This window comes from Oreochromis aureus, linkage group 11 (genome assembly GCF_013358895.1).
Source record: "Oreochromis aureus strain Israel breed Guangdong linkage group 11, ZZ_aureus, whole genome shotgun sequence".
Taxonomy (NCBI): Eukaryota; Metazoa; Chordata; class Actinopteri; order Cichliformes; family Cichlidae; genus Oreochromis; species Oreochromis aureus.
This window is the reverse complement of record NC_052952.1, coordinates 34,237,534-34,249,699: the sequence shown is the minus strand read 5'-3', so window position 1 is coordinate 34,249,699 and position 12,166 is coordinate 34,237,534. Positions and strand designations below refer to the sequence as shown.

The 12,166-nt window shown below is 39.0% G+C and overlaps 1 protein-coding gene across 1 annotated transcript in view; it reads right to left on the bottom strand.

Annotated features, from left to right (window-relative positions):
* Positions 1–330: 330 nt before the first annotated feature.
* The window catches only part of LOC116315385 (ras/Rap GTPase-activating protein SynGAP-like), a 44,626-nt gene continuing 32,790 nt past the window's right edge, over positions 331–12,166 (bottom strand). Inside the window, exons 17-18 of the mRNA XM_039619857.1 lie at positions 11,073–11,134; positions 331–1,836 (exon numbers count right to left, since the gene is read on the bottom strand). Coding sequence (XP_039475791.1) covers positions 1,719–1,836; positions 11,073–11,134 — 180 coding nt within the window. The 3' untranslated portion in view covers positions 331–1,718. The remainder of the gene's footprint in view (positions 1,837–11,072; positions 11,135–12,166) is intronic.

Sequence of the window (12,166 nt, the reverse complement as noted above, 5' to 3'; positions counted from 1 at the left end):
AATCTACTTAGAAAAGCTCTTTTAGTTGGTCAGAAAATGAGTGCAAGCTTAATATTACGTGAGTTACTTCTTGTATGAGAGCTTCAAGAATGCAGCTAGAAGTGACAGACCTTGCTGATATTCTAAGTCTGCACAGAAAGTGCCTCTGATAGCTGTCAGTACATGTAAAAACCTTTCCATGCCTCAATATTGGTAACTTGAGAAGACCTATTCATAGAAAGAGAGAGAAACATTAGAGGAAAAAATAGCTGTACACTCTGCATATACAAACAAACTGTATATACACATAGACATACCATATATACACATGTATCCAGTATATACACAAAGATTGAGCCAGTACACACACTTATATACAAACACATTCACTCGTTTCAGCAGGACCTCTAACATGTCTCTCTCTCGCTTCAGTCAAAAGTGGAAATGGCAGGGATTTCAACTCAGATTGGTGTCAGTGGAGTCCATCCATAGAAAGAGAACGGGGAGTTTTACAGCAATTTGACTGCAGAAATGTGGCCACACTGAAACCAAGAGTTCATCCTCTGCTTGGTTAAAACTCTACAGACAGAAAGTCAAAGTGGAGTACAAAACGATAGCTGTAAGAATGTCCTTATCCAATCACTTTCACATCGTCCGTATATGGAGAGCTCCATGGCGACATCCGTCCACTTTTTTCGCTTTTGAACAATAATAACCAAGAGCAAGGAGGGATCAGGTGTCAGCAACGTGCAAACTGTCGTAAGGGGAGTAGGTGAAACACGAGTTCGTCCCTTTCGCCGCAGTCTTTTGGGGCAACTCTTCTTTCCAAAAGATTGTCTCGGTAAGAAACTCGGTTCATATAAAATGGGTTATTTATGAACTTCCATTAGATAGAGGCATCTATCTATATCAAGAAATAAATATCTCCTCCGGAAGATTTTAAACGAAGAGTTTTTCTTTAATTGTAAGAATAAGTAGTTTCATCATAGAAATATAAATAATAACATTCTGTCCGGCTTTTCAAAGTCTTCACTGAAGCAAGAGTATTGTTTAGAAGCGGTTTTACGTTATGAATTAGGCTGTGCATATTTAGGTTCCTTTAAAATCAAACGCTGAACGAGATTCAAACGGAAGAGCTAAAAACTACGAGGAGAGAAAGAGATCAAGTGTGTCTAGAACGAAGTAAGACTGAAGTGGTTAAATAATGCTTTTTAAAATCCTAGATGCATAAAGAGTGAATAGATGAAGAGGAATCAAGGGGTAATTTGAAAAGACTACAAGAGAGATAGAGATAGAGAGAGAGAGAGAGGCAAATAAATGCTATGAAAGCAAATCAGCTTGGACTGAAAATTTTAAGAGAAGTCAAGCACCTTTGAAATACATCTTACCCACCCCTCTCTCTCACTTTGAGCATCGCGCCTTCCTTGGCTTTTGTGTTCCTCCGTTCTGCTGATTGATCAGACTGCATAGCTGTTCTTTGCATGCTCGGCAGGCTGACAACAACAATATCTGTCCAGCCTACCTTTTGTTTGTAAGTCAAATGTAGATCCAACCATGAGGCATCAAACATATTTTTAAAAAAAAAAAAAAATCCTGTTATCAAATCAGAGAGAGAGGGCCCAAGTAAAGTGAAAACAAAAAAGCCAAAAAAACCCAGCATTTCCTTACATGGTCCGCTGGGGCTCTGCACCATCCTTTGAGCAAAGAGAATGGGACCAGTGCCCCAAGTTCTCCCTTTGTCAGCCAATCGCGTCACGAGAGAGGGCTCTGGACATTTGGCCATGCCACCCTGCAGACTGCCGGTGGTGCATCAGCCAATTAGGTTCCACATTGTCCTCGATGAAGCTTTGAGAGTGGCTGGGGGAGAAAAAAGGGAGACAGAGAGAGAGAAGAAACGGGGGAGGGTGCTTGATCAGGTGCTATTAAAGCATAGCTATTGACCGAGTATCTGCATGGTGGCAGTCTTTCCAAAGCTGGACTCGTCTCTTTTTATTTTCTATAGTTTTTGTGTTCAGCTCTGAGGCAACTGCTTGTTTACCTGAGTCACTGAGGTATTTTCACAGCAATGTTAATTTCTCAATCACGGATCATATCACGTCTCTGAAAAGACACTGATGTTCATAACCTAGCCCGCTTTGAATCCAACATTCACCACACAAGTAAATTCACAAGAAAGAAGTAGCCCTAAATAGACAATCTTTCCCTGCATAAGACTGCTAGCATTATTAACATTTGGTGGTTCAACATTCACTATCATTAGAAGTCTAATCTAAGCTTAACCACCGCAGGCCATTTTGACCTTTGACACGGCAAAAACAAAAATGTTGTGGTCTGTCTAAAGAGAAAAATGGCTGATGTGAAACACTTCTTGGTTCAACCTGCACTTTAAAACAAGCCAAGTTGTTGCAGAGCGACACCAGTGTGTGAGGCTACAAAGACAAAAACAAAATCACATCGAGACAAACCTTACAGCAGACAGTTCATACACAAAATGAAGGAATATGGATACATGTTGCAAACATTTCAAAGACGTGTTTTCAGCATTGGACACATGAGAAATCAAATCATGAGTTCATTTGCAAAATACATCATACAATTCTCTAAAATTTGCAATAAATTAAATGCTTTACTTTTTGGTTTGTTTAAATGGTGTTGTCAAACTTTTTTTTTTTTTTTTGCTTTGTTTTCAACAACCGGTCTCTTTTCATTTACAAAAAGAAACCTCAAGTTAAGCAAAGTACACACAGTAATATATAAGATAATATAATATATAATAATTTGTAGGATCAGGGATATAATTTATTTTATTGTGTTAAGCAAGGTTTTATAAGGTGCATTTGGTTGATGACTAGCTAGTCTACTGGCCAAAGGATACTCAATACATCTATCCCAGGCACTTAACGGCAGGCGTAGCAAACCTAGAAATGGTCTTTTCACAGATATTTGTAAGGAAACAAAATCCTCTTTGTGTTTAACTGGCAAATTTGAAAGTAAAAATGGGGTAAAATGTAGTGCATGGCCAAAACAACTGCTAACCTGTTTTTACTATTTATTTGTTTTGGTGAAAATTGCAAGATAAATTATTAAAGGCTGTGCCTGAAACAAGCAAACTAATCATCTTCTAGAAAAACAAAGGATCAACATAATTTAAGTGAAAGAAAAAAACAAACACTGAATACACTTCATTCATCCCTGTCTTTCAAAGTATTAAAATTACTAGTGCTAGTTGTAAACTACAGATAGCCTTTGGAGGCAAAAGTGCAAAAGTTAATCCATCAATTCTGAGCCTGGGAGCTGCTTTTATTAAATGTGAATAAAATCAGAGATTGGAGGAGTGCAAAAAAACCAAAAACAGATATGGAAACCCCCAACACCCCCGTTTAAGCATAACACAACACGATGCACAAAGAACAAAGACGGACACATACGGAACATATTGGGAGGAAAAAAAAGTCCTGTCAAAGACAAACTGCAGAAGAGAGAGAGAGAGAGAAAAGACAGTGAGTGAACCATGAAAGAGGCAGTGCTATGGCAGACACAGACAGCTGACTTGGAAAATGGCACCATTTGTTTCTGTTTAGCACCAGTTTATCACAAATCGGTTCTGAGATTGAGAAGAGAAAAATTGCACGAGCTCAGTCCAAAAACAAGACGTCCCTTAGATTGAAAAAAAGAAAGAAGTTCCCAGAAATGTCTGTCATCACTCAAACCACTATGATGCTTGATCTTGTGTCTTTGAATCTCTGTTTTCGGCCCATATATTGTTTCCCTTACTTGCAAAGCCAACTTGATCGCCATCTGTTAACTGTATTGTAAAACCCTGTTGGAAAAACACTCAAAGGCACTATGAAAGCCAGACCACATCGCCACATTCCTACTAAAACAAACTGTAGCCTGGCGTGTTCAGGATATATTAATGCATCTACATCCATGGGAGTCAAGGGTTACTGTAAGCTAGCTTCTAGCTTCTAGCACTTCTTTGCTAATGGCTACTATGAAGTCTTTGGGGTGCAAGACATTCTATAGTTCTTGATCCTTACATGTTTGTTTCTAGTGGAATCAAAGACAGGCGATGAGTGCACGGAGCACAGATTCACATATCTTGGTATGCATGTTAATGCTTTGTTTGACAGATTCAAAGTACGTGATTAGGTATCATTGTCTTGTCCTGCAAGACTGATACTATCTGAAGCTCCATGTGAGCATCAAGAGAACAAATGTCCATTGAAGAGCCCTTTGTGTTGTGTGTTAATGTGTTAAGCACTGTACAGTAGCTGTATGATTACTACTCGTCTCCTGCTCGCTTTTCTTCTCTCTCTTGCCTGGGCAATAAGAACATAAAAGGTGATTTCTTTTCAAAGAACTGTCTTGCTAAATGGGGAAAGGGCAGGGGTGGTGTTTTCCTTTGGGTCATCTCTCTCTGATTTGGCTCAGTGCTGTGTTTGACCTACTCCCCCTTCTTCTGCTATGCCTGTAGTTGCTGCTGCTGTAGTTCCAGTTGTCTGTGAGGTTGTCATTGGGGAAGATGTTTGGCTGCCACGGAGCTCTCCATTCTGACTAGGATGTTGATGAGGAGCGGGTAGAGAGGGAGGATCTATGGTTTGAGGGAGGACTCCATTGTGGGGCGAGCTGACAGAGGAAATGCCCGAGGAAGAGACTCTGAGGCCTTGATCGTTGGTTACTGCTCCACCTCCTCCACCTCCCCCTCCACCTTCAGTTTTCACACCGGGGTCTGCAGAACCCAGGGAGGAAAGCTGGTCCTCCTAGCGAGATAGAGAGAGAAGGGAGGGGAAAGAGGAGTGGGAGCAGGGAGAAATGGTCGTAGGAGAGAGGCCATTCAATGAAAGATGGGAGGGATGTAAGGAGTTGCAATAGGAGATGTCCAATCAAGGCAGACATGTAAAGGGAAAAAATACACGTTGAAGAGGTGTGAGAGTGTGGGAGAAAGGAAGAGCAGTGAGATAAGGATGGAAAGCGGATAAAAGAGAAAAATCACCAGAGAAGGACATGATTTGAAGGGAAAAACATCAACAGCGAAAAATAGAAATAACCAGATGGAATGCATACATGTAAAAGCAATGGTCAAAGCAAAGCGAAGGTGCATTTGGAAAATAACAGACACGTGACAAGGGATTGGAAGAACCACACATAAAGAAGGAGAGACACAGAGAGAGGAGAGAAAGAGCCCAATGAGTTACGAGGTTGATGCATGACGCACACCAATAGAAATGGTAGCACAAGAAAAGGGACACAGGTAAAGAGGAGATGAAGGGGAATTAAAAATCCTGAGGTCAAAGGATCCTGATCCTCTTGGCATGAGTAGGTGTTTGTCAGGTGTCAAGCAAAGTCAAGAAGTCAAGTGAGTCATCTTTTGACAGTGAGTACAAATAATGCTCAATAACCACTAATTTTCAAAGTAAAAGCGCGTGCTTGAGCAGCTGAAAATGTTTTAAATTACAGACTGAAAAAGAACGCTAATCTTATGGCTTGAAAGTAAGCTTAACAGCACTCGCTGTAGCATAACATGTTACGCAAAACATGCAAAACTGTCAAGACACATAGAGGTCAGCAGCAACTTTAAAAAGCAAGTCTTAAACAGTCTGACATGAAATCCAAACCTCTGTCAAATTCACCAACCAAAACATCCAACCCAAAGCCACCGATCACCGCAACGGGCTGCTGCACGGATGTTCCTCCTGGGTTGGAGCTTTTGATTAGACATTCAAACAAAGTTTGGTTTTACTTTTGTTTTTTACTTACATTAGAACGAAATAACAACAATGCAATACTAGAGTTTTATTCGTTTATATCAAGGTCTGTTTGCAAGCCTTCACTTCCAGTCTTGTTCACTGATGTCTAAGAGCAGTGGGAAGAGAAAACAATTGGGTTATTATGCCAATAGACAACTATGATGACTCTATTCATAATGCTACTTATCGTAACAAAGCACGACTTCAAGATGATTTGAATACAGAAGCATTTTGAAAGCTGGAATTCACAGTTTTACCATCAGACCTGGGTAGAAACCTCTTGAAATAATTGCACTTGATTTATGGTGCCTGACAAATTTGCTGTGTGGTGTCTAGACATAATTACAAAGATTCAGTGACAGTGTAGGACGAGTGCAGCAAGCATCTAAAAGAGCTCGAAGATCTGTGCAGTAATTTAACTTTATATCAAACAGGAAAATGTTCACATATTATACGTGTGACGGTAAAAACCACTTTAATGCTCACACACAAGAAGTATGAAACACTGTAATGTGAATGGGATGAAGTGCTGTAGAGGGGAAGACAGGAAGGAGGAGAGATAGTTTGGTCTGCATCCAGTAGAGAAAATGAATCAAAAGCATCAAAAGCAAATTATCTTTGCTTAAACTGTGTCTGATGGGTGTGTCCGCTGTGAGGTGTTTCCATTTCAGTTAAAAAGAGTAAAAAGAAGAAATAATAATAAAAAAATTACCCCAGAATTAGATGTGAATTGGCAGGCCTTTTCTCTTCTCAATCAGAACCAAAATGAATGCAAACACTTTCAGTTGCTAACTGGTGCTATGAACAGCTAGAATCTACTATGGTTACAGACAGTTACAGGATGCCAGTAACATGACTCCACTATAGCACTTGTTTTATTACTCTCCAACACAACCAACAGTGTCGTTTAATATCCATGTGTAGTCCAGTACACATGCCTATTAAACTGGGAAATCAGGCAGCTGAACAAAGACATGGCAAAATGTTTACTGACATCCTTTTTAACTTACCAAGCTTGCTTCATTCTTTGTGGGCTGTAGTGTTTGATTACGTTGTGCATTCAATTACAGCTTGGTGTGAGTGTGTGTTTTTGTATGCTAATGAAAATTGCAGTATTGGAGACAGAAACAAAAAACACTTAGTGGAAATGTTAAGTGTACTGTAAATGATGCAGAAAATAAATTATCACACACACACACACAAATTCTTACCCATCTCCTCCAATCTCCAATCACTCCAATTTGAATGTCTAGAGCAAACTGTGAAATCTTTCTCACCTTCACATTTCAGACTAAATACCTGCAGTAAGTGGTGCTTTTATCACTCTATATATGGGTAAAAAAATGTAAAAACCTCCAAGACTTGAAAAGCCTAGCTTGATGGGTAATGAGCTTCTGCTTTGATAGAAAGTACAAAAAAGAAAACAGCAAAAAGCAAGAACACGGTATGCATGTCGCACATAAAAAGACGCACAATAACAGCTGACCTACACCACCATTCGGACAAACAATACGCCCAGGTGCCAAACACATACACAAACACATACATATCAGGAAAAACACAGATTCACTGAAAGACACAGAACACAACGCAAAACATGTGCACAATAATCAGTGTTCTTCAGGGAAGGACTGGGTCAGATACGGAGATTTCACATAAATCGTGTCGTTTGTCAGAGGGCGTGGCAGGAGGGATGGAAATCTGAATGGAAAATGTGAATTTAAAGTGGTGCTAAAATATGGCGCGTTTGAAGAAAAAAAAGCAATAAAAGAGAATAACACTAATATTTCACTTACTTTCAGACTGATTTATAAGCAAGAATGGTAAAGCCTTGAGAAGCCGTGTTTTCAGTCTGCTTTTGTAAGCTCCAGGTCCAAACTCTAACGTTGAGTATTCAGTTTCTTGCTCACAAATCTAAAGTCTGGAATTCCTGGGACACTTTATTGCATTATTATTCTTTATTATTATATTATTATTCATTATTATACTTTATTCTCTTTTATTTACTGCAGCTACTTCTACAATTTCTTTGCATTCAAAGTTGTTTTAAAGATACTTTTAGATATCTGTTAGTCAACTTCTATTGACTAAAAACATCATCAAAAGACATTAAAAAGATATGAAACATATGCTGTCTGTAAGTAGCATATAATTATGGAAATACTTCTTTAAAACTGACTTTAGTTTAATTAAAGCCAAAGAAAAATGTTATGAGAAGTGGAATTTTGCAAATGCCAACATATTAAAATCAACAGAGTGTAAGAATCAGTGATTTCCATTGATTGCTGAATTTCTCTGCATTTCAGCAGCTGACTCAAAGTAGAAAGTTCTCCGTATATGACTTGAAATTAATTTGTGCATAATAATGTTGGCATATATGTCTGTGGATTGCTGGTTGTGACTGAATCTTATGTGTGAACAAGCGATGACATTTTCATCTGCAGAGAGCAACAACAGTCACACACAGAGAATTTGAAATGACATTAAAAAAGCTACGGTGGTATTTCTTTATATTTTTGTCAGGGGATGTCGAATGCTCATTTGTCAACATAAAGAGAAAAAGCAGTCTCAGTTCTGTCTCATCTAATTCAAGTAAACATCCAGGAGGTCTATCACAGAATATTTCCAAGTTAGCAGTGGATAAAAGGAGACACGTTAGTGTGTTGGAAGGGTGACAATAAAAAGCACAGCGGGTTACCTCCTCATTCAGCCTGACAAAACAAAGAAAATGTCATTTTTATGTGTGTGTGTTGTGGAAGAGAAGCTCACTTCACACAATGCCAATCATGACGCTGTGTAAAAATGACACATTTTTGTCATCTGTCAGAGTAAAGAGAATTTAAAGCTGCAGCTGTGCATGTAAAAACACATACAAATAAAATACATCTTTCAGCATAAATCGGTAGTAGGAGAGGTTTGCCTTCAGGGCTTCCTGCCAGAAAGCCTTCTGACAGAAATATTTCCTTTCTTTTATGCTATTCTCAGCTTTCTCTTGCAGGTTGGTTAGGTTTGAGCAGCAAAACTAGTTTTATTCCAAGGCAAGATTATGGCTTGGATTAAAATGTAAACCATGTCTCAGAAGAAAGTTCTAAAGGTAATGAAATGAATGCAATGAAAACATCCCGTTCTGCTAGCTTTTGAATGTCTGGCTTTGTTTGGTAACTAATGAAATGTTTGCAGTGTTGAAGCTAATAAATAGACGGTTACAATCCTACTATAGGTGCCTCAAGTGTAAGTAAAGTTTTGGGTTAAATCCCTGTAAACTGTGAAAATTTAATAGCAGGAAAATGCAGCAAAATAAAGAAGTTTTTCATGAAAAAAGCTAATGAAGGAATATAGTGAGCACAGGTTTCTCATTAAAAAATTATTGTGAAAACCTGCTTCTCAACTTATAAAAGGATAAAATGCTAACAACGTATGATGGTATGGTAAAAAAAAAAGTTTTCAAACTGGAGTACCTTGCTGTCAGTTTGTTCTAGCTGGTCACTGCAACAAATCCCTCACAGCATTTTCACAGGAATGAGGAATAGTTAGAATTTCTGTATCACTCATCTGAAAGTTTGCTTGTTTTTGTTAGATGTTTACACTTTTCTTTATTCTCATTTGGAGAATGCCTCTGTTTATGTATTCTTGATATTAATATTGCTACAAAAGTCTTGAGCTACCCCTGTCATGGACTGGCCTCCCCAGAGCCTGAAGCTTTAAATTATCGAAGCAGTTTGGGGTCATCTTAACAGAGAACAGAAGAAAAGGCAGCCAACATCCAAAGAAGGCCTGTGAATGTCCTTCAAGAAGCTTGGAGAACTATTCCTGCAGACTACTTAAAGAAATGACAAGAACACTACCTCAGAGAGGTCAGGCTGTGCTGAAAAATAAAGGTGGTCATTTTAACTCTGAAGCTTTTTAGAATTGCACAGCATCTATTTTTGCCTTACATGTTGCATTTCCAGGTATCTTTGCATGTGTCAATACATCACTGCATGCGTGGGTCCTTTATCATGTCACACACTGCATCCTTTTCCCGTTTTCATAACAAAATTTAAAGAAATGCAAGGTGGCTCACGACTTTTACCCTGTACCATAAATATATAAGTAAATACCCCCGTGAAGCTTTTATTAGCCCCAAAGAAAACATTTGCTAACAAATGCCTATCCCTCTGTGATTACATACACTTGCAAAAATCACAAAAGCAGTATAAAAAACCGTTATAAAAACTTTCATTTTTGTTTGCCTAAACACCCCCCCAAAACCCAACCTTTACCCTGCAGCAGAGAACATGAGGCAGCAGACTTCACATTGTCACTGGAGATTTCATAGGCATGTGTTATCCTTAAGGTTAAAGTATTAGTCATATAAGACCATCACTTAATGAAATTTCTCTTATATTGGTAGGTGGTCACAGTGCAGCCTTGGAAAAAGAGCCAAACGGATGTACAAATCGGAGCAGTAGCCAATTCAAAATGAATAGTTATTAAACTTATGAATCAATTTCATGTTCAAACTGAATCCTTCACAACTGGACTTGTTTTAAAATCAAATTGATTTTCTGTTTCACCAACAGTAATTTGAAGCTTTTGAACAGAGACAATAAAATCTAAGCTTTTAGCTGGAACTGGTTTTCTGCCAAAACACATCTTGGGTGTTTTAGTTAAATTTTAAAAACCTGCTGGATAGAGTCATGATCATTCCCGACTTTAAGGGCTTCAACTGTGTGTTACTGCTTAGAACATCACCTTCAAGTGTAACTGCACGTTAAGTTAGCTGAACATTAGCGAGCCACAGCTAATTCACACAGTGGTGGTCCTGCAATGCCTCAGTTTGTCTTATCAATAAAAGATATCCTCTTGTTTTTTAAAGCATGCCCTCTGCTCAGAATGGGAGTGTTTCTATCAATTTTTTATTGACCCACATTTAAAATTCTGCCTCTCTAGGACATATTATCATGGGGCATAATGTTCACAGGTCAGCCTGGTACTGTGTGCAGTTACTGATATTGCAGTACATGATTTATGGGCACTCAGAGTGCAGATATGATTTAGATGAACACCACTAACTGCCAAGTTGTTTTTCTCACTTTTAAAAATTTGACATTATTTTGTTGTCACCCTAACACACAGGTGTGCCCCTACGAAACATCAGTCATCTCTGTCCAGACATTCTGTGACAGTCCTCCTTTTTATGAGAAGATATATGGGAGAGCAAAGTGGGCCTGTCAGTGTGTCGGCCTGCAGTGAGTTCACAGGATGCTGTATAAGGACAGGGACGCACATAGAGAACAGTAGAAGTGGAAAAGAGGCAGCAGTTATGGATGGAGAGTGAGAGTTAGCCGGCTTGTTTATTACCTGGATACTCGGGGTGGGACAGGCGCAAGACGGGGCTGCACTAGGATGGACTGACGCCTCCCCTAAGAGAAATCACCGTATCTCATCAACATAGGAGGAGAGGAGAGGAAACGAGAGGAGAGGAGATGAGAGGAAAAAGGAAAGCAGAGGAGGACTAAAAGCAGGAGGCAGGAAGAGAAAACTGATAGCGAAAATAAATAAAATGAGGGACGACTTGTGCGCAAGTGGGGAGGGTCCAGAAGGGCAGTGAGGGTAGAGGAAATCAACAGCCACCCAAACAATACATACAAGGTGCACAACACAACATGAACAGAGAACAAGAACATAAATATACATATAAAATGCTTCCTAAGGCACATTTAAATATATAATGGCAACCAGAGACACACAGCAGTGTCAGACACGCAACAGCCTGAAAGCATTAGAGCAGCATGCCATGCAGTGTATCATTAACAGAAATCATGCTTGTAGGACAAGAACGAAAAAGGCGTTAAATCGTGCCCTCCAAACGCCATCTGCATCTGAAAGCAGCCGAATGTTTCACGTTTCCTGGTTCAGAAAGGTAAGAAGACAGCATAAAGAACATGCTTATATCAAACATGCAGTTATCAACGTTATGAAATATATACACACTTTGAAAACCCAGAAAAACCTAGTTACATCAACACCATATGCAAAAAAACACAGAAACAACCAAGAATATACTTTTTTTTAACAAGTTTACTCTAACACACACACACACACACACACACACACACACACACACACACACACACACACACACACACACACACACACACACACACACACCTCGCTGAAACTCAAAGTTGCAAGAAATGAGCACAGGCAAAGGAAATAAATCTTAAATGAAGGAGACACTGATGTGATTAATGCAACTACAACCTCAGGAAGTATTTTTCTCTTTGAATGCTGATAACTGATCAAAAGAAAGGTTTAGAAAAACCTGAAAAATCTACAAATGACCAGTCCAACACTGTGACAAAATGTGAATGTTTCAAGGTACAAGACAATGTTATTACCTCTGTAAATTTAAAAAAAAAAGTTATACTATTGCAGTGACATTTACAGGCTTC